The sequence below is a fragment of the Podarcis raffonei genome, chromosome 12, assembly GCF_027172205.1.
Source record: "Podarcis raffonei isolate rPodRaf1 chromosome 12, rPodRaf1.pri, whole genome shotgun sequence".
NCBI classification, from domain to species: Eukaryota; Metazoa; Chordata; class Lepidosauria; order Squamata; family Lacertidae; genus Podarcis; species Podarcis raffonei.
Genome location: NC_070613.1, coordinates 9,088,538 through 9,116,416, shown reverse-complemented (window position 1 = coordinate 9,116,416; position 27,879 = coordinate 9,088,538). Strand labels below are relative to the sequence as shown.

Here is a 27,879-nt window from a genome sequence, read left to right as displayed (position 1 = left end):
TACAACAGATAAGCCCCTGTTCTTTTTGGGGGGGGTATTCAACCTCACCTTGATACAAGATGGAATTTCAAGTAGGATAGATATTAAAGGTTGGACTGTGTCTTTTGGATCTCCTTGAGATGGTCATCCTTTGGGCTGCTTATGGCTTTATTGGTCCAAAACAGCTGATGAATTGGGCAAATGGATAGCCACACACAGGTGTTTCAAGACACATGAAATATACCAGCCTGAACCAGTCAGAAAAAGAGACTTTACTTAACAGGGATGGGGAATCTGTGCCTCTCCAGAGATTGCTGGACTTCATTTCCCATCAGCCTCAGCCAGTATGACCCTTGGCAGGGATGATGGGAATCGAAGTCCAATAATATCCAGAGGGCGACTGGTTCCTCATCCCTGCTGGATGAAAAGGAATGGCAATCCTGACTGGTGTGACTGGGAGGCTGTTTTAAAGGGGCACGGGACCTGCGTTGCCTAGGTGCATATCTGGATCATTGGGACTTGCAGGGCTGCATGTTTTCCTAGGCAACCTGAGAACGGCGGGTGAACAATCGAGAGATATGCCCACATCATTTGCCTGCTAAAATCTTCCACAGATGTCCCACTATTTCTTTGGACTGCAAGGAGATGTGATGTTTCTGCTAGAGGTATGTGCTGTTGGTATGTTCTTTCGTTTCGCCAGCTTCTTTCTGCGCGGGTTTTTCCCCAAGAGCGTTTTTGGACCTAATGGAAAGGAACACAAATAAACATCACGTACAGCAGCCCCCAATTGCCCCCCATCCTCATCCCCACCCATTGCCATCACTTCCGTGGAGGCTTCCAAGCTGTCACTCTTCTGTGGTCACCTGGGGTGAGCAGAAATGATCACCAAGCGATATTCGCAAGCCAAAATAAACTTGCTCCTTTCGCCTTTCCTTTTCTTGTTTACAGTTTGGTAAGCTGGTTCCTCGCACTGGAAGTGAGAGCTGGACCATAAAGAAGGCTGATCGCCGAAGAATTGATGCTTTTGAATTATGATGCTGGAGGAGACTCTTGAGAGTCCCATGGACTGCAAGAAGATCAAACCTCTCCATTCTGAAGGAAATCAGCCCTCAGTGCTCACTGGAAGGACAGATCCTGAAGCTGAGGCTCCAATACTTTGGCCACCTCATGAGAAGAGAAGACTCCCTGGAAAAGACCCTGATGTTGGGAAAGATGGAGGGCGCAAGGAGAAGGGGACGACAGAGGACGAGACGGTTGGACAGTGTTCTCGAAGCTACCAGCATGAGTTTGACCAAACTGCGGGAGGCAGTGGAAGACAGAAGTGCCTGGCATTCTCTGGTCCATGGGGTCACGAAGAGTCGGACACGACTAAACGACTAAACAACAACAACAAGCTGGTTCCTAGCCTAACAGCGATTTCATTCATTCAAGTCCTACCCATCAATCATAGGCACGCTTAGGGCTTAGTTACAGGCAATTAACAGCATAATTAGTAATCACATTGGGTGTTGTTGTTTTTTAAATTACCTATTGCACAGGGGTGGGGATTGTTATCAAGATCACAGTGCAATAATAATAATAATTTTATTATTTATACCCCACCCCTCTGGCTGGGTTTCCCCAGCCACTGGTTTCCCCAGCGTGTAGAGAGGGGATTTCAAACTTTCTCTCTTCTGCCACAATCTCCATGAAATTCTTTGTCCATTCCACTCGCCCCCCTGCATGTTAATACAAACTTAAGCATAGGTGCTGACGCCTAGAAGCCTTCAAAACAATATTTGAGGGACCCAAGTTGATGGGCACACTACATCATTTGATTGATTATGCATGGAGGAGCTTTCCTCCCCCACTAATATTTTATTCAAGTTGGCCCTCCTGAATTTAAGCTTTCCTAGCATTTTAAAAAATGCTATGTATGGGGTATGCGTGGCAAATTTCACAAACATTGCTGGTCAGGAAGAAAAGGTTAAACTGCAATTTCAATAGCAATGATATTGGGGAGGGGGAACCACCTAATATTTTATTTCTTAAAACACTGAACTCATCCACCATTAACCCTGTCACATGGACTCAGGTCTTGGGAGAAAAACCCATTTTACTCAGTGGACTTAACCAAAAAAAAGAGACAGCACGCTTAATTGTTAAGCATGTAAGGACAAAAGAAGTAATTATAATTTATTAGTTTTCATGTTATTTTATTCTGTTAAAGCAACTAGAAAAAAATTTATGTTGGGAAGATCTCACACAGATGAAAGGAAGCCGTGGGGAGAAGGGGAGGGTTAGGTTGAATTTGGGAAATAAAATAATATATGGGACAGCAAAGGATATCATAGATTCTTATAGAATAGTAATATATTGTAACAAGAATAGAAGTTCAAAAGGAGAAGTAACTGTATTTTTAGTATTTTCATTATTGTAATAGTTATTATTATTTCTTATTGGTAGAAGGCAATGTTAACTTAGATATCTTCATTTTGCTGTCTGTATAATTTTCTTAAGTCAATTAAAAAAGAGAGAGAGAGCACAGAGGCAGGGGTGGAGGAGGCCAGAATGGAGCAGACTTAGTGTATTCAATGTGCAAAAAATGTCAACCTCTTAACTTCTTATGCAGAGCTGTTCTAGAATCCCCTGCAACTCACCTCTGACTGGCTGGGGATTTGCCGGTGTCATCCTGGAGATCTTGGTTCCGTGTCTCAGGAAGGAAGAAGCAGAGGATTCCCGCGGCCAGTGCTATGCCCCCAAAGATCACCATGGGAATCGCAGGGTGGAACTTGTCCAGGAGACCCACAAGCGGAGCAAGGATGCCCCCTATTCTGGCAGCCATGGAGCACAAGCCTAAACTGCTTTGCCTGGTGGAAGTAGCAAAACACAGAGAGCGATGCCTGAGAGGAGGCGCAGACAGGTGCGCCCGGCCAGGGGCAAGTTTCCAGAAGTAAAGAAACTGCCCCGTGCATAAGGATCAACAAACATATCTGTTTTGGTATCTCTGACCTTCTCATTTTCTTCAGTCTCAAATTCACTTCACCGCAATGCTGCACCATAGAATCATAGAGTTGGAAGAGACCACAAGGGCCATCGAGTCCAACCCCCTGCCAAGCAGTTTACGATTTTGTCATTTTTGTGCACTTTTTCACTTCATTGCATGCAATTGTGCCCAGCATACAATGTTTCGCCAGCTATTTTATCAGTCGCAATGCATTTTTAAAAATAAACAAAAATCCTTCCAGTAGCACCTTAAGGTAAAGGTAAAGGGACCCCTGACCATTAGGTCCAGTCGTGGCCGACTCTGGGGTTGCGGCGCTCATCTCACTTTATTGGCCGAGGGAGCCGGCGTACAGCTTCCAGGTCATGTGGCCAGCATGACTAAGCCGCTTCTGGTGAACCAGAGCAGCGCACGGAAACGCCGTTTACCTTCCCGCCGGAGTGGTACCTATTTATCTACTTGCACTTTGACGTGCTTTCGAACTGCCAGGTTGGCAGGAGCAGGAATCGAGCAACAGGAGCTCACCCTGTCGCGGGGATTCGAACCACCGACCTTCTGATCAGGAAGTCCTAGGCTCTGTGGTTTAACCCACATCGCCACCTGCGTCCCTAGTAGCACCTTAGAAACCAACAAAGTTTGTTATTGGTATGAGCATTCGTGTGCATGCACACTTCTTCAGATGCACACGAAAGCTCATGCCAATAACAAACTTAGTTGGTCTCTAAGGTGCTACTGGAAGGATTTTTTAAATTTTGTTTTCAACTATGGCAGACCAACATGGCTACCTACCTGTATTTTTAAAAATTTTATCTTCACCGTCAGGGTCACGTCCAACCCAAACGCTGGCAAGATGCACCGCCACTGTCTTCACCTTATTTGAGCAAAATATGTAGAGGATGTTTTTTAGAATACAGTGTGGTTTGTGTAATAGATCCTCACCTGACAACAGTGGGAAAGACTTCTGCAGAAAACACATAGGTGGTTGAAAAGGAGGCGGCCAACGCAGACTTGCCAATAACAGCCAGGACCGTCACGATCACAGGGAAGTCTGGGCAAAGACAGGCAGTGAGGTTAGAAACTAGATCACAAAAAATGAAGGTAAGGCTTTGTTGAAAGACCACAGGCCTAGCAAAATGTCTAATCCAGTTCTGAAATGTCGCCTGTGGTCCTAGGGATATCCAGAGCTACTCTAACCCAGGAATGTATGGGTAGTTGAAAGGTTTTCTGGTGCCCATTTGCAGAAAGACTCTGGCTCAGTGGTAGAGCAGAGACTTTGCTTGTAGAAGATCCTGGGTACAATCTCTGCATTTAGGAGAATCTCAAGGTGTAGTAAATGGTGCTCTACCCAAGCCCCAGGAGAAATGCCATCAAATGCCAGATATTGCTGCATCACCACATAATGCTAAGCCATTGCTTTATTTTTATTTTATTTCACAACTGCACAATCCATATTTCAGGCCACCTCCTCATAGTCTTCCCCTATTATGGTGAGATGAGTTGTATTTAAGCTACAGCAACTGCTTCTAAGGGACGCTGGTGGCATGTGGTCTAAACCACTGAGCCTCTTGGGCTTGCCGATCAGAAAGTCGGCGGCTCGAATCCCCGCGATGGGGCGAGCTCCCATTGTTCGGTCCCTGCTCCTGCCAACCTAGCAGTTGGAAATCACGCCAGTGAAGTAGATAAATAGGTACTGCTGCAGCAGGAAAGTAAATGGCGTTTCTGTGCGTTGCTCTGGTTTGCCAGAAGCAGCGTAGTCATGCTGGCCACATGACCCGGAAGCTGTACACCAGCTCCCTTGGCCAGTAAAGGGAAATGAGCGCCACAACCCCAGAGTCATCCATGACTGGGCTTAACAGTCAGGGGTCTCTTTACCTTTACCTTTAACTGCTTCTAAAATTTGCATCTTTATGTATAAACTAGCACACGTAATTGTCATGCAAACCAGTGTGCCCTGTTTTGTTTTTTTCAGAAGTTAATCCCTTGAGAGTCTTGGTTCAAAGAAAGGAATGGGAGGGAAGAAACAAGGAAAGGAGGAAATGGATGGAAGAGAGGAAGGACACAAAGTGTAAGAAAGCAATGTTGAAGAGAGAAGCAGCTGATTACTCAAGCCATGCCTGCAAGGGCATTGCTAGCTACTTAAAAGTCCTGGCGTTCAGGCTCCAGATTTGCCTGTGGCAAATAACAGGGTGGGTGGGTGCACTTTATAGAGCGTCTAGCCTCCTTGTAAGCAACCCTTTAAAAAATTTAGGAGGCATGGGGCAGAAGATCAGGTCCCCAGTGCAATAGACCCAGAGCCTTGTGGCACCCCATAATAACTCCACCAGTGCCTGGCTGCTGTGTTCTCTTCACATACCTCAGGGGATTCCTGAACACACAGAGACACTTCTGAAACAGTCGAAGGCCTGTGGTTCAGACCTTACAATGAGGGATGTTGAACTCCAACTCCCATCATCCCCCGGCCAAGATGGCCAATGCTCAGGGATCATAGGAGTTGAAGTCGGGTTCCCCTTGCTTGCCTTGCAGTTTGCCTTCCGGGTTTTCTTTCTCAAGCGGCTTTTTGTACCTTTTGGAATAGCAGGGATGAGCAAACACACGACTCCGCTCAGGAGGAGCCAAGCAGCCTGGCATTTTTTCCTTCCCATCCACTGGAGGAGGAAGATGCAGGAGGCTCGAGATGGTATTTCCACAGCTCCAAACACAAGCTGGGTCATGTAGATGTCCAAGCCAAAATCCCCCACATGAAGGCTCACTCCGTAATACACAAGACTGTCTGCAAACCTGAGGACAAAGGAAGAAATTACTGTTCATTCTGCATTTATTACTATTGTTCATTTTAATTCCTGGCTCACAGCAGTGGGATGCAGTTCCACAAAAGATTGCAATAACGCAGCCTTGGGTGAAGAATTCAGTTTCTTCAGACTCTAATTTTTCATTTTCAATGGGAGAGCGCATTCCTAGCCCTCCAGGCTATGACAGGCAGTGTTTAGAACTGCTGAAACCGACTCTATTTTTGCTGCCTGAGACTAGCCCAGTTGCCCTTCTGGAAACTATAATAAAACAACAACAAACCAAAAGGTCTCATTCAAGATCGATAAAAACAGCCTAAAAACTCTGCCTATAGTGTAGGCCGTTATTTTGTTTTTATATCTGGGACACAGCATACGCATTTTGCCCATTCCCATAAACATTCCTTTGCATACCCTCTAACATGGGTAGGCAAACTAAGGCCCAGGGGCCGGATCTGGCCCAATCACCTTCTAAATGCGGCCCACGGACGGTCCGGGAATCAGCATGTTTTTACATGAGTAGAATGTGTCCTTTTATTTAAAATGCATCTCTGGGTTATTTGTGGGGCCTGCCTGGTGTTTCTACACAAGTAGAATGTGTACTTTTATTTAAAATGCATCTCTGGGTTCTTTGTGGGGCAAAGGAATTCGTTCATCCCCAAATATATATATATATATAGAGAGAGAGAGAGAGAGAGAGTCCGGCCCCCTGCTGAAAAAGTTTGCTGACCCTTGCCCTCCAACATTCCTCAGATGAAAATAGCGCATTTCTGACTCCTCAAAAACTGACCCTCCTCAGCCCCCCATTTTTTTGTCCCCCGGCCCCCGAGCATTTCCACCACTACCAATGGTATACAAAACCCTCCACCATCATGATAAAACCCCTTAATCCCGGTTTTGTTTTGTTTTATTCTTTGGTAGATTTACAAAAAGAAAAGCACACGCCAATGAACAAATTTTAGAAAGGGGCAAGATTAGACGCATCCACACAAAGCATTGAAACAGAAAGAAAATCAGGACTCCTTGTGCTCTACTCTGCTCCCTGTTTCTTCCGTGCCCTCTACTTTTTGTAATTCCAGGACTATCCCTGTAAAATAGGGACACTTGGAGGGCATGCATTTGTTCTATTTGATGGAGAGATATGCATGCAGATGACAATGGCTGCTTTCTCTCACATTGTTCTGCCTGAAATGTGCAGTCACTGCCAAAGGCCTTCTTCCATCCCTTCCCTATCCAAAGTAAGGTGAGCAGGAACTTGAAAGAGGGGCACCCTCTTTGCCGTACCCTCTCCAAGGAGGCCTGCTTGGCACCAACTCTACTGTGATATTTGACACAACTTTTTCTCTGTAAGGTTGGGCAAAGTTTTCATTCCGCCCGTTCCACTGATTTTCATGATTCCTTTGCACGTTGCTGCTCTTTCGTTTATTCGACCGTACTTGATATTTAAGAATTGTTTTCTGGAGCGCGTGAACTACGCTTTCATTGCCACCCACCCTACAGGTTTTACTAAGAGTGGCCTTGAAATATTTCAACCAATGGGCAGAGATGACGAGCAGAATCCGAAATCAGGGAAGAGAAGCAGCGGAAGAAGAATGGAAAAAATTTAAGGACTATTTAAAGAAATATTACAAAATTAATGAAAGTTAAAATGATGCTGGATTAGAAAATAAATGGTTACTATTAGTAATGGATAAGATAAGGAGAATAAGTAAGATCAAACTAAATTAAAATAAGGGAAGATTTGCTGAATAAATGATTAGAAATTGGAATACAGAAAAGGGAGGCATGAGGAAGTCGGAGAAGTAAGGTATAAGAGAATAAGATATGAAATTGTACTTGTTTTTTTATGTTTGTTTGTTGTGTTTACTGTATTGTATTGTTATGTTTTTGTTGTTATAAAAAAAATCTTTTAATAAAAAAAAATTAAAAAAAAAAGAAATATTTCAACCAATGAAAGTTAATTCTCAGTAAAGGAACCAAGCCATTCATGGGGCAAGAGAAAACTCCAGCCTTAGACCAAACAGAGCCTCATCAGATAGAAGTCAAAGGTTTTTCTATAAGCCACTGATTATTGTATACCTAGAGAACCAAGAACAAGGAAGCTTCAGCTGGTGATGCCTTTCCATGTAGACATTGGATTTTTAAAATAAAATACTGTACTGAATTGATATAGTTTGGAATACTTACCAGACTATGACCATGATTAAAGTCAAAATCCTTAGATGTGGCTTCTTGAAAATATCCAGGATATTCCCAGATTTCACCTTCTCTTCTGGAGTGAGCTTCAAAATGTGCAAGACAAGACACAGAACATCAGCCAGAATCAAGGATGGCTGTTCCCAAACTGGTGCCCTGCGGGTTGGACTACAATTCCCATCAGACCCATCTGCCAGGGCAGCTGTGCTGGCTTGGGTCAATGGGAGTTTTAGTCCAAAACAGCTGGAGTGCCAGGTGGGTTAGCAAGTTGAGCCAAGACTGGAGAGATTCCACTCAGCCACAAAATTCACAGGATATGCTTGGACTTGTCGTTCACCCCCAGCGCAAATCTCACAGGCCTATGAGGAATTAGGGAACCATGTAACCCCAATAGGGGGGACCATTGGCCCTCTAGGTGTTGTTGAAATACAACTCCCATCATCCGCAACCATGCTAGCTGAAGCTGATGGGAGCGGTAGTTTCACAACATCTCATGGATGTTCCCCAGACTTAATGTAAGCTGTCCTCCATACCTCCTTGGAGAATGGGTGGTATATATACATTTTATAGTGAATTAAATAAAATGAGAAGGAAGCGGTGGTTTGGAGGGGCAGGTGGACAGCTAAATAGTAGATACTCAAAGTGGATAAGCATATTTTTTTAAAAAAGTCAAATGTGTTAGGATATAGTTCCGTTCCACCTTAAAAGGGAACAGGCTGTTGTGTGTCACATGCCTGTTTACTTCCAGCACTTGCTGGGAACTTCCGTTTGTATATAGCTTTTGCATCTCTGCTGTTTTGCTGGAGACGAAGGGAAGCAGACATGTTTTCCTTTGTTCCTGAACTATGCTGAATAAAATGCTGTACATTATGCTTGCACATCTCTCTGTCCGCCTCTTCTGCTGTGAGATGATTTACACACTCTGCTGACAGAGCGTGCACAGGTCTCTAAACGTATCTGAGGCTCATGTCGCTGTTTGATACTGCTCCAAGGGAGACTGGCTGCCGGCTAGAGCCAGCTGGGGGCCTGCCTGATGCCTACCTGATGCCCCCGTCTTCCTGGCAGTATCCCAACAACATGCAGTTTGATGAGGGACTCAAATATCGCAGGGCAGGGATCTCTCTTTTTTCAATGGTCTTGTTTTCCCTTTCCCCATTCACCGTTCGCTTTTTCCATATCCTCCCCAGACATTTTCAGAAAAGGAGCAATAGAAATCCCAGGCTTTGCTACCTGGTTGAGTAGTTCTTCTGAGACGGTTCGTTTGTTAATGGAAGCGGCTTTTCGAAGCTCCTTTTTGGCTTCCTCGACCTTCCCTTTTGTCGCAAGCCATCGCGCAGACTTGGGAAGAACCCTGAAAAAGACAAGAGTTTGTGAGGCATGGCCAGTGCATTAACCTGGAAAGGAGCTGAGGTGGGTAGTGGTCTGCTGTGCTCTGGTCTGGTCTGGTAGAAACGGGGGCAGACTTTGGTTATACGGCACCCTCAGCGAGGCCAAAACTTGGCACCTCCAAATGGACCTTCTCAATTATGGATCTTCTCCATTTTGCATTCCCTCGGTGCCCTGTGCAGGGGAAATGCCTGTGCCACCCTAAATCTGGTGCTAGTAGAGCCCAGAAGGCAGCCTTCCTCAAACTGTGCCCTCCAGATGTTGCTGGATGTTGCTCCTTTCATCCCTGGCCATTGGCCCTGATGGATGAGGATGATGGGAGCTGATGGGCACCAGGTTGGGGCAAGGCTACATCAGAACCCTTGGGACTCCATAGCACTGCAAAGAGAACTTCAGTAAACATTAACAGGCCAGAACAAAATCACAGTTATAATGATGCGATCAGGATCCAAAATTAGATTTCGGCCATTAAAAGAGACAAAACAAGCCTTTGAAGAATATGCATGAAGAAGGCTGTTTATTTTATCTAGGTCCCTAAAAGGTAAAGGTAAAGGGACCCCTGACCATTAGGTCCAGTCGTGGCTGACTCTGGGGTTGCGGCGCTCATCTCGCTTTACTGGCCGAGGGAGCCAGTGTACAGCTTCCGGGTCATGTGGCCAGCATGACTAAGCCGCTTCTGGAGAACCAGAGCAGCGCACAGAAACACCGTTTACCTTCCCGCCGGAACGGTACCTATTTATCTACTTGCACTTTGACGTGCTTTCGAACTGCTAGGTTGGCAGAAGCAGGGACCGAGCAACGGGAGTTCACCCCGTCACGGGGATTTGAACCGCCGATCTTCTGATAGGCAAGTCCTAGGCTCTGTGGTTTAACCCACAGCGCCACCCGCGTCCCTATCTAGGTCCCTAGTAGATCTTAAAACACAGGGTAGATAGGAGTTGATGTCACCATTTCACTTAATTGTTGCACGCTGTATATTTTTACATGCAGTCCAACTGTCATGGCCTGGTTGGACGCAGTGTTCAAAACTCCCATTGTTCTAGGCGCATTTTGCGACAAGGAATTTCATTAGCACAAGCAGTTTCTGAGCTCTGGGTGCGGTATTCTGCCTAAGATTTCAGATTAAAACTGCAAAGTAGAAGGAAAGGAGGACCTTTTTCTGCCTCCACACTTCCAGCTACCCTCTGGAGAAGTGTCCCTCTTAAGAATATTAGGGGGGGAGGGCAGGGAAAGGACTAGACCATGTGAAAAATGAACATTATATTTTAGCTGCAGTTCATTCATTTTCTGCTTTGTATTCTTGTTGTAAAAAAGCGCACCTAGACATTCCGTTGTTGCGCCCATAACCTAGGTTTAAGGTGCCATTTAACTCCTAGCTTTCACATTTCAGTTTCTGACACTGGTTGGACGCAGAAGAAAGTTGGGAGGAACCAGCTCAGAGCCCAGTTGGTTGGTGATGGGACAATGATGAGTGGTTAGAGGGAGAAGAGAGAGGAAACTGGGAGGTGGAGATTTCGGAAGCTGAAAAAGTAACTGGGTTTAGTGAGCAGGAAGAGACAGTGACAGAGAACAGATCAGAAGCAGAGGCTGGAGAGGAGGGGGGCCAAGAGGCAGAGGTGAGTCTGGCTGGTGAAGAGACATGGATATCTCCCCCTCCTGTTGTGACAAGAACTCCTCCCCCCTGGTCTCCAAGAACCAGGAGAGGCATGAAAAGGGTGGAGAAAAGGTTGGCTGCACATGGGCACCGTCTCTGATTGCTTGGGGAAAGCCCTGAGGAGGAAAGGCCTTAAGCAGCTCTGGGAAGGCGGGGACCTTCAGTCTCCACTGCTTCATAGGGGCAAGACTTACCGGAGATGAGTCACTGTGCTCAGTAGACCCGACACTCCTGTGCAGATCCTGTTTTTGCTAATACAGTGGTATCTCTGGTTATGAACAGGATCCGTTCCGGAGCCCCATTCGCAATATGAGCAGAATATGATTTGCCACTTCTGTGCATGTGCATGATGTCATTTTAAGTGTCTATGCATGCATGAGCGGTGAAACTTGGAAGTAACCCTTTCCGGTACTTCTGGGTCACCGCGGGACGCAATCTGAAAACGCTCAACTTGAAGTAAACGCAACATGATGTATGACTGTAAAGAGTTAATTCCAACTTGCTCAGTGCGATTTACAGCCAACTCGCTCCTGTCTCATTTCTGGTCCTTTTGCACACTCACCAAATGTAAAAAAAGAGGGCGAATGCTGGAGCAGAGCCAGCAATCTGGTAGAGTCTCCAGTCACGAATGGCGTACGCCAAGCCAGCCAAGGCCATCTGCCCAAGAGCGTTGCTGCAGTGGCTGATGATCATCGCAAGCGGGCGATAGGAAGGCCCGACCCACTCTGAAGCTAAAAGGGTTCAAGTTACAGTCAGTATTTGAAAATTAGAAGACCCTGCCATTGACAATCACTTGCATTTTTTAAAACAACCCTGACTTTATTATTGGCTGCTTTTAAATAACCACATAAATTACAAGAGCAAAGTATATTTCTAGGTGGATAAGAAGGAAAAGTAACCACAGATGTTGATGACAGTTCAGAAATGTGGGGGAAACTCCTTGTCCCCCCCGCCTTGTCCCCCCAGCGCCATTCATGCAGCCACACAGAAGAGGCTACATTGGTAGCAAGCAGAGGAGCATTTTGACCCATGCAAATTAGGAGTGAGTTTTGCATTTCTTCCAGAAGCACATCAGCTGTGTGGCCATAACTCCTGCAGCATGGACTTGTAAGGTAAAGGTAAAGGGACCCCTGACCATTAGGTCCAGTCGTGACCAACTCTGGGGTTGCGGCACTCATCTCGCTTTATTGGCCGAGGGAGCCTGCGTACAGCTTCCGGGTCATGTGGCCAGCATGACTAAGCCGCTTCTGGCGTACCAGAGCAGCGCACAGAAACGCTGTTTACCTTCCCGCTGAAGCGGTACCTATTTATCTACTTGCACTTTGACGTGCTTTCGAACTGCTAGGTTGGCAGGAGCAGGGACCGAGCAACGGGAGCTCACCCCGTCGCGGGGATTCAAACCGCCGACCTTCTGATCGGCAAGTCCTAGGCTCTGTGGTTTAACCCACAGCGCCACCCGCGTCCCAACATGGACTTGTACTCTGAGGTTATTTCTTCCCTAGCTGAGAGAGCCAGGGTTAGCATGTTAGACTGGGAACTTGGAGACCAGGGTTCAAATCCCCACGCGGCCTTGAAGCTCACTCAGGGCTTATCCACACATTCGTCAGCTGGCGCAACGGGTCAGTGTGTCCAGCTGTTAACCGGAAGATTGGTGGTTCGAGTCCAGCCAAGGACAGCTGTGGGCAAGATTCCTGCATTACAGGGGGTTGGACTAGATGAATTGGCATTTGCTATCCAGATGTTTTAAGGGACGTGGGTGGCGCTGTGGGTTAAACCACAGAGTCTAGGACTTGCCGATCAGAAGGTCGGCGGTTCGAATCCCCGCGACGGGGTGAGCTCCCGTTGCTCGGTCCCTCCTCCTGCCCACCTAGCAGTTCGAAAGCTCGTCAAAGTGCAAGTAGATAAATAGGTACCGCTCTGGCGGGAAGGTAAACGGCGTTTCTGTGCGCTGCTCTGGTTCGCCAGAAGCAGCTTAGTCCTGCTGGCCACATGACCCGAAAGTTGTACACCGGCTCCCTCGGCCAGTAAAGCGAGGTGAGCGCCGCAACCCCAGAGTCGGCCACAACTGGACCTAATGGTCAGGGGACCCTTTACCTTTATCCAGATGTTTTGGACTTTGGCTCACATCACTGTTGTAGCCTAAAGCACCTGGAAGACTCCAATTGGAAAAGGTTGGGTTTGTTTTTTTATGGATGGCAGGGCCTGAACTTCCCCAGGGAAACTGAAGTGTCTTACTTAACGCTGCCATGCTGATACTGATCCCGGCAAAAGCAGCGCCCACGATGAATCTCAAGGCGATGTAGAGGTAGAAATTTGGCGCAAAGCCTGCCCCGACACCAAAGGCGCCCATGAGGAGAAGGGTGAGCAAGATCATCCGTTGACTTCCGATCCTGGAAGAGGGAAATGAAATGCGGGAGGGAGCTGAGAACTTGCACCTCGCAGGAACATAGGAATTTGTCTTATACTGAATCAGACCCCTGGGCCATGTAGCTCAGTGCTGTCAACACGGACCGCAAGTGGCTCTCCACAGATTTAAAACAGGGGTCTCATCCTGCCCTCTTGTGTTGCTGCACATGAAAAGCTTTCCTATCTGCTAGGCGAGAAACCCATAAGGTACAGTGGTACCTCAGGTTAAGTACTTAATTTGTTCCGGAGGTCCGTACTTAACCTGAAGCACCACTTTAGCTAATGGGGCCTCCTGCTGCTGCCGTGCCGCTGGAGCACAATTTCTGTTCTCATCCTGAAGCAAAGTTCTTAACCTGAAGCACTATTTCTGGGTTAGCGGAGTCTGTAACCTGAAGCATATGTAACCTGAGGTACCACTGTATTTTCATTCAAAAGGTATTTTATATCCATAGTGGCTTATTGCAAGATAGATGCTTTTGCTCGTTTTCAGTCGCATCCTCACCTATGATTCGGTACATAACGCACTTTAAAAAATTTTAGTATGTCTAGAGACAATGGGTAAAACCAACACCATTAGCTGTACTGTTGGGTTAAGTGTTTAATGCTGATTGTATTTGTATTTGTTAAAAAACTGATGAAAATTGTTTTTTTAAAAAAAAATGAGGCAGTTTTATAAATTTTGTTGTCCTTTCTGTTCTTATACACATTAAAAAATATTTTTTTTAAAGGTTTTGAGGGCCTTTGAACCTGACATAGCTGGGGTGGGGGGCTCAGCACATCTCAATCCAGCTCTGCAAACTCCGCCTCATTTAAGGTGTGCCACAGGACCCCCTGAGAGCCTTTCAGATTCAAGGCATATAAATGTGTCGTGCAATTGCTTCTTGTGTTAAGATTCTGGGAGAAAACAACAGATAACCGGGCCTTCAAACACAACCTGATTTTAGTGCAGCATAACTAAACAGCGAGAGAAGCTCCACGCAGCAACTCAAACTGGAAGGAGCAGGCATGCGAGTTTTGGGTACTTCTGCATTCAGGTGGCCTTGGTGTTGCAAAGTGCCTTCCTTCAGCTTCGGCTCGTGGGTCAGCTGCGCCCCTATCTGGACAGGGATAGGCTAACTTCTGTTGCCCATGCTCTGGTAACCTCTGGGTTAGATTACCACAATACATTATATGTCGGACTGCCTCTGAAGATGGTTTGGAAGCTTCACCTGGCGTAGAATTTGGTGGCCAGGTTGCTCACCGGGGTAAGATGGCTTGAAACGCCAATCCTGGCCCAACTGCACTGGCCGCCAATTAGTTTCCAATTCAAAGTGCTTGTTTTGACCTATAAAGCCGTAAATGGTTCAGGAACACAACACAAGAAGGACTCTCTGTATATGACCCGCCCTTTTCTTGAGACCATCATCTGAAGCCCTTCTTTAGGTGTCTCCTTCACAAGAAGTCTGCAGGGCGGCAACAGGAGAACAGGGCCTTTTCTATGGTGGCTCCCCATTTCCGGAATGCTCTCCCCAGAGAGGCCTGCCTGGCGCCTTCATTATGTTAGGATATTTCCGTTCCACCTTAAAAGGGAGCAGGATGTTTGTATAACAGCCTGCGTAAGTTCCTGTCTCACAGGATGTTTATGTTGTAAGTTCGTTTCGTTTTTGGTTGTCTTGCCTGAGCAGTCGGAGGAGACGGTCATGATTTCTTTGTTCTGACCAATGCCTAATAAACTGTAAATATGCATGTTCTGCTCTCTGCTTGTGCAACTTCCTGCTGTGTGAATTCTGCTGATATAGTGTGCACTAAGCCTGAGGCTTAGTGTCGCTGAATTGCTGATATTGCCTGACTACGAAAGGTCGATGGATCGTCCGGCACCGAGCTTGGGGGCCAAGATGGACTTTATCTCCCTGGCAGTATCCCAACAACAGGTTTCGGGCCCAGATTCACGGCACTTGCAGGAGAGTAAGACTGCGACAGACTGCTAAGGTATGTGCTGGGAAAGTGAAAGCAGAGGCTTTTCTGCCGCGGAAGAAGTCTTTGATGTCCGGCACAATTAATTGGCCTGGGAGCCGAGCCAGAGGCATCGTGATTTATGAGCTGCCAAGATAAGAAGTCTTAGAAGGCAATAAAGGCTCACGGCTAAAGCAAAAAGCTGGAATGGAGATTTTCCAAGCTTCTGAGGCCTCTGAGTGCCCTAAGTTAAATCGGCACAATTATCAGACCTGGGCTAAATGGTGTGAGAGTTTGCTGCGTCAGTTTGGAGTCTGGCATACTGTATTTGAACCCACTCCAGTTCCTCGGACAGAGAAATGGCAGGCCCAGGATTCGAGGGCCGTGGATGTTATAGTCTTATCCGTCTCTCTGGAGGAAATAAAGACGCTTGCTGGAAATCTCACGGCACGTGACATGTGGGATGCTTTGAAAAAGGCCCACCAGCCAATAATCCCAGCCCAGTGTTTGAATGCATCGGAGGTCCTGGCTGTTTCCCAGATTGCTAGTGAATGCAGGGATGCTGAGGGCACCGATTGCAAGCTGCAGGGGGAGAAGACTGCCACGTCATCCCAGGCAGCATTCCAGCCTCCAGGGGGAGCCAAGGAGTCGGCAGCTGAGAGCTCTGTTTCCCGTGAGAACCAAGGTCAGAGCCTTTGCAGAGGCCGGAAGACCAGATGTAAACAGAGCAAGATGCTTGCAGGTGGCCAGGAGCGGGGGGGGCAAGTTGCAAAAGCCCACGCCAGTGGAAAACAAGGCTATGTTTGCTGGCACAGCTCCACCAAAGGCCAAAGGCACGTCTGATGGCCAGGAGCAGGGGGGCAAGTTGCAAAAGCCCTCGCCAGTGGAAAACACGGCTATGTTTGCTGGCACAGCTTCACCAAAGGCTAAAGGCAAGCTGCAAAAGCCCACGCTGGTGGAAAACAAGGTTTTGTTTGCCAGCAAATCTGCTTCGAAGGGGAAGGCCAGGTTTATTGTTGACTCTGCGGCCACGCGCCATCTCACCAAAGACCGCCATCTGTTCATCTCCTTCACACCTCAAGATGGAGAGGTCCAGCTGGCTGATGGAAGGACTTTGCAAGCTACAGGAGTTGGGACTGTGAAACTTGAAAGTCTGCATACTACGATTAGTAATGTTCTTTTTGTTCCAGGAGCTGTGGACAATTTGATAAGTGTACCACAGCTGACTGGGCGTGGTTTTGAGGTATCCTTCAAGAAGACTATCTGTGTCATCAGAAAAGGCAAAGAGGACATGTGGCATGCAAAGTTGATGGATGGTTTGTTCTGTCTAACTTATGATGACAATGGTGTTGCTATGTCTAATGCTGATACTTGTTGTGTTGCACAAACTAACAAGGTTCTTCATGCAGGTTGCATTCATGATGCACATCGAAGGTTTTGTCACCTCTCTTGGCAAGCGCTAGCCAAGATGCCTGGGTTGGTTGAAGGTTTGGACATCAAACCTTGCAAATTTCACATGAAATGTGTATCTTGTGCAGAGAACAAGGTGAAGGTTGCTCCAAAAGGCAAGGAGTCTAGCAGGCAGGCTTCCAAACCCTACCAGCTAGTTCACGCAGACCTGGTAGGTCCTCTAGCGCCCTCTTTGGGTAGAGCAAGGTACTTCATGGTTCTAATTGATTCTTTTTCCAGGTACATTCATGTGTTTATGCTCGAGCAGAAATCGCAAGCATTTCCTAGGTTCAAGGCATTCTGTGCTTGGTTGGAGAATGCTCACGGTAAACGTATTGGTTGTCTGTTTACTGATCGAGGCGGGGAGTTCACTTCTCAGCAGTTTGAAGCTTTCCTGACTGAGAAGGGAATCCAGCATGACTTGTCAACGCCTAGATCGCCATGGATGAATGGGCTTGCGGAGAGAGCAAATCAAACGTTGCTGCAAGGGATAAAAACCTTGTTGCATGATGCCAATCTCCCTGAGAAGTTTTGGGGGGAGGCTCTGGCGAATTTTGTTTATTCTTTTAACAGGAGACTGTCATCACCTATTGGCTGCACTCCCTATGAGAAGATGTTTGGTAAGAAACCTAATGTCAAGCACTTGAGAATCTTTGGTTCTGACATGTGGGTACACACCCCACAAAGCAACAAGCTTGGGAAGCGTGGGGCACATGGTTTGTTCATGGGGTACGAAAAAGGTGCATACAGAGTATGGATGACTAACTCTAAATCCATAAAGTTCACAAGGAGTGTTGAGTACAATCCTAAGTGGGGGGGAAATGTGGGAATTTTCCAGAGTTACCCAGAGGAGGATGAAGGTGATGTGAAGAAACCAGATCATGCTGAGAAAGCTGAGGAAACTGAGGATGAGGATGATGATGATGATGATCAGAGTTCGGATTCCAGTTCAGTGGGCGGCGCTGCTGCTGCTGTCAGTGACAGTGATGACACAGCAGACTACAAGAGCGCAAAGGCCTCAGTCAGACCATCTGATGCATCTGACAATGAACTGGAAGAACCACTGTTCACCATTGGTCATTTTTCTCCTAAGAAGGAGGAGATGAGTCCAGAAGACTTGCGTCTGGTTCGCAGGTCTGAAAGGGCGACCAAAGGCAAACCTCTAAAGAGATTTGCTGATGAGTTTGCTAAGATGGCAACTGCTGTTCTTAGTAGCTCAGAGAAGGTGTGGGAACCTTCAAGCTTCAAAGAGGTCCAGGAGTTAACCTCTAAAGATGCTGAGCCTTGGCTTAAAGCCATGAAGGCTGAAGTTGATTCCTTGAACAGGAACCAAACTTGGGAGCTGGTACCGGTAGTCCCAGGGATGAGACTGGTTGGCAGCAAATGGGTCTTCAAGGCCAAGACAGACCAGAATGGCAAGGTTGTCAGACACAAAGCCAGATTGGTTGCCAGAGGTTTTTCACAGGTACCAGGGCAGGATTACCACGAGACCTACTCACCCACGGTCAAATATGAGAGCATTCGGCTGATGCTCAAGATCGCTGCGGAGGAGAAACTGCGTGTTTCCCATCATGACATAAATACAGCTTTTTTGTACGGGATTTTGGGGGAGGAGCTGTACATGCTTCCACCTGACGGGATGCAGATACAGAAGGGAATGGTCTGTAAACTGCGGAAATCCTTATATGGTCTCAAGCAGAGTGCCAGGTGTTGGAACACAAAACTCACTGAAACGTTGCTTTCTCTAGGTTTTCACCAGGGCAAAGCAGATCCATGTGTGTTTGTCAAGGAGGAGGGGCAAAACAAACTGTATTGTTTATGTTTTGTTGATGATCTTCTGATGTTTTGGAAGAATCAGGCTTTTTACCAAAGCACCCTAGCTCAGCTGAAGGAGCACTTTGACATGAAGGATCTTGGTGAGGTATCCAACTATCTTTCTCTGCAGGTGGAGAGGGACCAAGCAGGTAATTTTCTGGTACACCAAACACAGAAAATTACTGATGTATTAACCAGGTTGAATTTGGTTGATGCAAACCCAGCAGACACACCGATGGTGACAGGTTACCAGGTAGACAGTACTGCTGAAGCGTTTTCTGACACAACGCTGTACAGATGCATTCTAGGCAAGTTGAATTTCATTGCTAGATGTTCGAGACCTGACATTGCTGTAAGCACTAACCTGCTTAGCAGACATGCCAACAATCCTACTGTTCAGGATTGGAAAGCTCTGAAGCGCATAGCCCGGTATTTGAAAGGGACTATGCACTACAGGCTGAGGTTCACCAGTCAGAAGACTGGAGGTCTTGAAATCTTTGCAGATGCAAGTTTTGGAAGTGACACCACGGATGGTACAAGCACTTCTGGAGTATGCTACATGTACAACCACTGCCTGTTTGACTGGTTGTGCAAAAAGCAGACAACAGTTAGCCTAAGTTCCTGTGAAGCAGAACTCAATGCTCTGTCATTTTCACTCATGGATTGTGAATGGTTGATGCAACTGTTTAAGGACATTGGGGTTTCTGTGAAATGTCCTATACAAGTGTATCAAGACAATAGATCTTGTTTGGCTTTGCTGAACTCGGAGAGTTGCAAGCAAAGGACCAAGCACTTGCAGATTAAGCTACATCGTGCAAGAGAGTGTATTCAGAAAGGACTTATTCAGGTGTCCTACATGCCAGGAAATGAAATTCCTGCTGATCTGTTGTCTAAGGTTGTTAACAGAGAACAACTGAAGGGTTACGCACAAAGGTTGCAATTGGGTTGAACCACAGGTACTACAGGTTACACGGAAAGGGGGAGGATGTTAGGATATTTCCGTTCCACCTTAAAAGGGAGCAGGATGTTTGTATAACAGCCTGCGTAAGTTCCTGTCTCACAGGATGTTTATGTTGTAAGTTCGTTTCGTTTTTGGTTGTCTTGCCTGAGCAGTCGGAGGAGACGGTCATGATTTCTTTGTTCTGACCAATGCCTAATAAACTGTAAATATGCATGTTCTGCTCTCTGCTTGTGCAACTTCCTGCTGTGTGAATTCTGCTGATATAGTGTGCACTAAGCCTGAGGCTTAGTGTCGCTGAATTGCTGATATTGCCTGACTACGGGAGGTCGATGGATCGTCCGGCACCGAGCTTGGGGGCCAAGATGGACTTTATCTCCCTGGCAGTATCCCAACACATTATACACCTTTAGGCGCCGGGTGAAAACATTCCTCTGCAACCAGGCCTTGGGCTAATTGAACCATCTTATTAACTATGGGGGTTATTGTTCTTTGTTTGTTACTGTGTTTCATATTTTTGTGTTTTTATATTGTACACTGCCCTGTGATCCTCAGATGTAAAGGTAAAGGGACCCCTGACCATTAGGTCCAGTCGTGGCCGACTCTGGGGTTGCGGCGCTCATCTCACTTTATTGTTCGAGGGAGCCGGCGTACAGCTTCCGGGTCATGTGGCCAGCATGACTAAGCCGCTTCTGGTGAACCAGAGCAGTGCACGGAAACGCCGTTTACCTTCCCGCCGGAATGGTACCTATTTATCTACTTGCACTTTGACGTGCTTTCGAACTGCTAGGTTGGCAGGAGCAGGGACCGAGCAACGGGAGCTCAACCCGTCACGGGGATTCGAACCACCGACCTTCTGATCAGCAAGCCCTAGGCTCTGTGGTTTAACCCACAGCGCCACCCGCGTCCCTGATCCTCAGATGAGGGGCGGTATATAAAGTTTAACAACAACAACAGGAGCTGATCAGGTGAAACCCATCAGCACAAAAACACAACCTTTACTATATTTTGAAGTGCAGTGCACTTAGCTGATGATGCTACCTTAGTTGTTGTCCAAAGCTACTTGAGGTAATCTAAACTAAACTGACAGGCCAGTTCATTAAGGTCATAGTGGATCCATTTCTTCATAAAGTATCAGCAATGGGTTCTGTCTTGCCCTTGCTTCTTCTAGAAATATGTTTTGCCTCTCAGGCACACCCTGAGAATCGCTGCCCACACTCCTCTGACTGGGCGTTCCAGTGTACGACTGGAAGAACAGGAAATGTTTTTTTTCGCAAAGGCACATAGAAAGTGCAAGGAGCTAAGCAGGTCACTGAAACTCCTCCTCTGCCATCTTTTCTTAAAATTAAATTTGTACACCGCCCTATAGTCCCAGGCCTCAGGGTGGTTACAACACAAAAGCACCATATAAAAACACAAAATACATAACAATAACAAAAACAACCCAATCTTCCACCAGGTAATGCCCATACATTTGAAAAGCCTTGAGGACCAGAAACTTGGTGGTTGTTATTAAAGGGAAAAGTGAAAGATGGGAAACTGCATTGTCAGCAACCAGCTGGAGATGTCTGGATCTGAGACCTTCTGCATCCAAAACAAGTGTTCAATAAATATAAGAGGTAAACAGCCTCAAAGTTGTGGGCAAATCCCCTCCCCTTTAAATGACTGAAATACCTGGTCTCCTGTTCACCAACTGCAGATGGAGTGGCCATTTTCTCTCAGCCGCAACATGAAATCTCAAAAGTTATGCTTACCAGTCGCTCAGTGGGCCAAAGACCAAAGCTCCCACAAGAAGACCTGACATGTAAATGGATTGAGAGATGTCTTTTAAGTCCTTTCGGTCGCAGACCAAGTTGAACTAAAGGAGAAGAAGAAGAAAACGCCTTTTCCTTCCATCTCCCAGCACTGCATGGTGTATATTATACGTCCCCTTTTCTTAATTTGACTGACGTTATGATTCATGAATTACAAGCCGCGCTCCTCAAAATTTGGCCTGTTTTCCTTAAGTCACCTAGATCAGCCAAGCTCAGGAGAAAAATTATACTGGATAGCTCTGTTGGTTAGAGCGAGGTGCTGATAACACCAAGGTTGTAGGTTTGAGGCCGAAATGGGACAATTGCATATTCCTGCATTGTAGGGGGTTGGACTAGGTTAGGGCTGCCAAACGTCCGGATTTTCCCAGACACAACCGGGATTCGGGGAGCTCTGATTATCTCCCGCTTGGACTATTGCAATGTGCTCTACTTGGGGCTACCTTTGAAGGTGACTCGGAAACTGCAAATAATCCAGAATGCGGCAGCTAGACTGGTGACTGGGACCGCATAACACCGGTCCTGAAAGATCTTCATTGGCTCCCAGTACGTTTCCGAGCACAATTCAAAGTGTTGGTGCTGAACTTTAAAGCCCTAAACGGCCTCGGTCCTGTATACCTGAAGGAACATCTCCACCCCCATCATCCAGCCCGGCCACTGAGGTCCAGCTCCGAGGGCCTTCTGGCGGTTCCCTCGCTGCGAGAAGTGAGGTTACAGGGAACCAGGCAGAGGGCCTTCTTGGTAGTGGCGCCCTCCCTGTGGAACGCCCTCCCACCAGATGTCAAGGCAATAAACAACTATTTTACTTTTAAAAAACAACTGAAGGCGGCCCTGTTTAGGGAAGTTTTTAATGTCTGACGCTGTATTGTTTTTAATATTGGGTTGGAAGCCGCCCAGAGTGGCTGGGGAAACCCAGCCAGATGAGCGGGGTATAAATAATACTAAATTAGTAGTAGTAGTAGTAGCAGCAGAATGGCAACCGGGCGGATTTTGGCCGATTTGGCAAAATGTCTCGGAAAACCTGGACGTATGGCATGGGGGGGGGGTGCGCATTGGGATTTCTGAGTGAGTGCTGTGAGCATCACTCCCTCTGGCCACTCCTTTTCCCCAGATCATGCCCCCCCACTCCGAAACACAGAAGGCGATAAAGTATGCAAACACATTTTGCAATTCCAGAGGAAGTAGGGGGAAAACTCCACTCTTCCTCCTTCAGATTTACGTACTTTTCAAGGGAGGAAAAGGTAACACACACACCCTCACCATCTCATGTGCAAGGGGGTGGGGCAAACACAGGCTTAATGGGTGCCAGGGAGAGATCTGAAGGATTTCATTACCCCCATGGGCACAATGTGGGTGACTTTTGCTTCAGGGAATGCTGGGCATACCGTGTGACCCTGAAAATGCACTCTAGAAGTCACCCTACAATTCTGCCATACTCCCAGTGTCCTGTTTTAAGTAAGCTAAAGGTAAAGGGACCCCTGACCATTAGGTCCAGTCATGGCCAACTCTGGGGTTGTGGCACTCATCTCGCTTTATTGGCCGAGGGAGCCGGCGTACAGCTTCCGGGTCATGTGGCCAGCATGACTAAGCCGCTTCTGGGGAACCAGAGCAGCACATGGAAATGCCGTTTACCTTCCCGCCGGAGTGGTACCTATTTATCTACTTGCACTTTGACGTGCTTTCAAACTGCTAGGTTGCCAGGAGCAGGGACTGAGCAACGGGAGCTCACCCCATCACGGGGATTCAAACCTTCTGATAGGCAAGTCCTAGGCTCTGTGGTTTAACCCACAGCACCACCCGCGTCCCTTTTCCTGTTTTAAGTAGGACATCCCAAATCACAGAAACCAATCCCAGCTTCTCTCTGGATCCCGGAATGTCCTGTTTTTTGGTCCAGCACTCTGGCACGACCCTGCTGATGATGGCCAGAGTGCATCCCTCCTGAAGTCCCAGTTTGGGGGAGGAAAATATTGGAGGTTGGGTGTTTCTAAAGGACCATGGGAAACACGTCAGTGTAGAAAAGATCCCCAAAGGGAAGGAAGTTTGAAAACCATGGATCTTTCTCTCTCTTTCTCTCTCTTTCTCTCTCTCTCTCTCTCTCTCTCTGTGTGTGTGTGAGAGAGAGAGATGTGTGTGAGAGAGGGTAGGGGAGAGCCACTTCACTCCTCAATTTCTTAGGGTCCTGGAGCCCTGACATTTAATCGCTCCATAGTCCAAGACACTCCACTCATCAGAAAAATCTCAATACAGACATCCTTAAGGACCCTCTCAGGTGTTGCGCATCAGAGGGAGTTCTCTTGGAGTCTCGTAAAGGTAAAGGGACCCCTGACCATTAGGTCCAGTCGTGACCGACTCTGGGGTTGCGGCGCTCATCTCGCTTTATTGGCCGAGGGAGCCGGCATACAGCTTCCAGGTCATGTGGCCAGCATGACTAAGCCGCTTCTGGCGAACCAGAGCAGCGCACGGAAACGCCGTTTACCTTCCCGCCGAAGTGGTACCTATTAATCTACTTGCACTTTGACGTGCTTACTGCCGACCTTCTGATCGGCAAGTCCTAGGCTCTGTGGTTTAACCCACAGCGCCATGTCTCTATCATCCCCCAAAAGCAAGGTTGCCACAGCCTGGAAGAGGTCATTCTAGGTGGCAGAAGTGGGAAACTCCGTCTCCACAGAAGGTGTGTCTCCCATCTTCCCTGTACAGTTCACCTGGCCTTCAACAGCTCAGGTGTTTTGCCTCGTGAGACCGGTCTCTACTCCACTATACAGTGGTACCTCAGGTTAAGTAATTAATTCGTTCCGGAGGTCCATTCTTAACCTGAAACTGTTCTTAACCTGAAGCACCACTTTAGCTAATGGGGCCTCCCGCTGCCGCCACGCCGCCGGAGCACAATTTCTGTTCTCATCCTGAAGCAAAGTTCTTAACCCGAGGTACTATTTCTGGGTTAGCAAAGTCTGTAACCTGAAGCGTATGTAACCTGAAGCGTATGTAACCCGAGGTACCACTGTACACTGTTTTGTTCTGAATGGTTCCAACCTGTGTTTTTAAAATCATTTTTAACTGTTTCATCTTAAAAAATAAATAAATAAAGTTTACAATTTTATTGTTGTAACCTACCCTGGGAACTCCTGGTTAAGAATCGCAAATCGTAGCCCAGTTAATTAGGCGGAGCTTTTACCACTGTATTATCAAAACCTCTAAGCGGTTTCCATCACATGTAAATTATATATTAAAATTGCCAATAAAAATGAGATGTTAAAAAGAAGTTAGCCTATTTTTCCCGAAAAAAATAAAATCAGCAGTTTAAAAAATTTACCTCTTGAGATAGTTGCATGTCAAAATGCATGTCAAAACAATTATCCCCTTGGCTGGCCACTCATGTCAATAATTATTTTGTATTGTTCTTACTTTTTGTAGTGCTTATATGTACATTGTGGTACACCACCTTGATCTTTTATACAATCTTGCAGCTAAAAGACTTAAAGAAGGTGATTGCCACTAGTCTATCCACAAGTCATTTCCTGTCCTGTCAGTTTCGCTATCCAGATCTTTAACTGTAGGGATAGCAGGTGAATACCAATGTTGAAATCGCTTTAAAGCAGTCTTGTACGAATCGCATGTGACACACACAAACGCATCTACCTCAGAAGAGACAGGACATTTTTGTTAACAAGGAATATACTATACTCACCTCTGTCAGCAACGACGGCTTTGGATCTGTGGGATACACCCAGCCATCTCGGCAGGCTTCCGTGGAATTTCGTCCGTCTTTTATGATTGAATCGATATCGCCTTCCACAGGAGTAAACATGGAGCATTCCTCAAAAGAGCCATCTGGTTTCCTGGGAACGGTCAAGTTCAGCTGCTGCTCTTGGGTCAGGTTTTGGGTAATATTAAGGATCCAGTTCGTGTTGCAGTGGTGAGGCACGTCCATGACAATGAAGACTTGTCCGAACATGTGAAAGGGAGTCAGGAAATTGGGGATGCAGATCAGCAGCACCAGCCATTTCTGAAACCTCCCGAATTCTCCGATCACCTTCAAGATGTCTCCAAATCTGATCATTCTGGGATCTTTGGCAGCCAGTCTGTATCGTTCTCACATCTGGGGACTGAAATTAATCTTTAAACTTAATTGTGGCTATGGATAAGGTGAATAATTAATCAGGCTTTGGCTTCTGATAAACTTAAGGAATCTATCCTGTCACAGCAAGTGCCAAGATTAAAAACATACTTTCCTGCAAACGCTTCCTTATTGTTGCCTTTTTCTGATTCAGTGTTGATATTGTTTCGATTTTAGTATAGATTTCATCTAACCAAAAAGGAATTGAGCTTCAATGTGTGATGCTAAGTGTACACCGTACTTTTAAAGGACATTTAGAGCAGACCCCCCTCTCTCACAAAGAACTTGGGAACCGTAGTTTACCTGACAAAACTACAATTCCCAGCACCCTTTTATTAACTAGAATTCCCAGAATTCCTCTGCGGTGGGGATGTTGGACTGGTCATGTTGTTCGGATGCCTGATTATCGTCTTCCAAAGCAACTTCTCTATTTCGAACTTAAGAATGGAAAGTGTAATGCCAAGCGGAAACAAAAGAGGTTTAAAGATGCTCTCAAGGCAAATCTTTAAAAATGTAATAAAAACACCAACAATTGGGAAACACTGGCCTGCGAGCGCTCCAGTTGGAGAACAGCCTTCACCAAAGGCATCATGGACTTTGAAGACACTCAAACTCAGGACAAAAGGGAGAAATGAGCTAAGAAGAAGGCATGTTTGACAAACCCTCACCGTGATCAACTCCTGCCTGGAAACTAATGTCCCCACTGTGGAAGGATGTGTGGATCCAGTCACTTATGGACTCTCTGTTAAGACCATTTTCATGGAAGACAATCTTACTCAGCTACGAGTGTTCGCTAAAGAAGAAGAATAGTGATAATTGCAAATTATTGCAGAAATTAAAAACCAGAAAAATGAGAAACTGCAAGAACCAAAATTATCAGATCCTTCCATCCCTGCTCCGGAATAAAAGTCTTCACTGCCCAGAGTCAGGCAACTTTTCTATGCGGATGCTTTACCACTGAATCTAGGCACCAGCACTATTCCTGAGCTTTGGATGCAAGAAAGAAGCACCAAGTTTCACACTGTTTATCTCTACACACACACACATAAACCTTTGCCAATGCTACTTACTTTTTAACAGCTGTACCTCCTTCCCTTGCACATCATAGCAGGAAAAAAAGAAAAGGAAGTCTAAGAGGGAAAATGTTCCGTGAAGGAAAGCCAGCAACACTGAGGCGGTTGAGACATCAGTAGGAGGTCAACACACCCTGAATCGGGCACCTTCAAGAGAGATTACCATCTTCGCCGGTTAATGTAAACTTGTGCAATATATCAAAGTATTGTTGCATTCAAAGCAACATATAGAGGAAGAGGCGAGGCAAACCTGTTTGAATCGCAGAATTCCAGACGATCTAAAAGGCAACCAATGGTGGCTGGTGCTCACTGGAAGCTGGTGCCCAGGGCAACTTAATCGGATGAGTGGCAGTGATGTTTTTCTAGAAACAGAAGCACCGGAACTCAGCCTTGTTCTCTTAGAATGGCAATGGCGCTCAACGAGTTCCAACAAGTTCTGGCTGAAAAGAAAGCCCTGATGAGCAGGGTACAAATAATAAAGTTATTATTATTAGCCACATAAGCAGAATTCATCATGTGAAAGGCTGGGCTGGATGAATCCCTAGCTGGAATTAAGATTGCCAGAAGAAATATCAACAACCTCAGATATGCAGACGACACAACCTTGATGGCAGAGAGTGAGGAGGAATTAAATAACCATTTAATGAGGGTGAAAGAGGAGAGCACAAAATATGGTCTGAAGCTCAATATCAAAAAAACTAAGATCATGGCCACTGGTCCCATCACCTCCTGGCAAATAGAAGGGGAAGAAATGGAGGCAGTGAGAGATTTTACTTTCTTGGGCTCCATGATCACGGCAGATGGTGACAGCAGTCACAAAATTAAAAGACGCCTGCTTCTTGGGAGAAAAGCAATGACAAACCTAGACAGCATCTTAAAAAGCAGAGACATCACCTTGCCAACAAAGGTCCATATAGTTAAAGCTATGGTTTTCCCAGTAGTGATGTATGGAAGTGAGAGCTGGACCATAAAGAAGGCTGATCGCCGCAGAATTGATGCTTTTGAATTATGGTGCTGGAGGAGACTCTTGAGAGTCCCATGGACTGCAAGAAGATCAAACCTATCCATTCTGAAGGAAATCAGCCCTGAGTGCTCACTGGAAGGACAGATCCTGAAGCTGAGGCTCCAAGACTTTGGCCACCTCATGAGAAGAGAAGACTCCCTGGAAAAGACCCTGTTGTTGGGAAAGATGGAGGGCACAAGGAGAAGGGGACGACAGAGGACGAGATGGTTGGACAGTGTTCTCGAAGCTACCAGCATGAGTTTGACCAAACTGCGGGAGGCAGTGGAAGACAGGAGTGCCTGGCGTGCTCTGGTCCACGGGGTCATGAAAAGTT

General features: G+C 46.6%; 2 protein-coding genes across 2 annotated transcripts in view; one reads left to right on the top strand and one right to left on the bottom strand.

Moving 5' to 3' along the window:
* Positions 1–27,879, top strand: part of XIRP1 (xin actin binding repeat containing 1) — a 291,979-nt gene that overhangs the window by 38,165 nt on the left and 225,935 nt on the right. The window lies entirely within an intron of this gene.
* On the bottom strand, positions 211–25,463 carry LOC128424220 (solute carrier family 22 member 13-like). Its single transcript, XM_053410164.1, has 10 exons — positions 25,041–25,463; positions 21,299–21,402; positions 13,220–13,374; positions 11,547–11,715; positions 9,175–9,295; positions 7,936–8,030; positions 5,526–5,740; positions 3,902–4,010; positions 2,619–2,828; positions 211–720 (listed from the first exon to the last, which is right to left on the bottom strand). The coding sequence occupies exons 1-10, from the start codon at positions 25,410–25,412 to the stop codon at positions 639–641; spliced, it is 1,632 nt and encodes a 543-aa protein (XP_053266139.1). The 5' UTR covers positions 25,413–25,463; the 3' UTR covers positions 211–638.

What these genes read in the sequence shown, in the direction of transcription:
- LOC128424220 (XM_053410164.1), bottom strand. Translation starts at nt 25,412, where the DNA reads ATGATCAGATTTGGAGACATCTTGAAGGTGATCGGAGAATTCGGGAGG. An exon ending in TTAATCATGGTCATAGTCTG is followed by an intron (nt 5,741 to 7,935) that starts GTAAGTATTCCA and finishes CTTTGTCCTCAG; the next exon opens with GTTTGCAGACAGTCTTGTGT. An exon ending in AAATCCCCAGCCAGTCAGAG is followed by an intron (nt 721 to 2,618) that starts GTGAGTTGCAGG and finishes CCTTTCCATTAG; the next exon opens with GTCCAAAAACGCTCTTGGGG.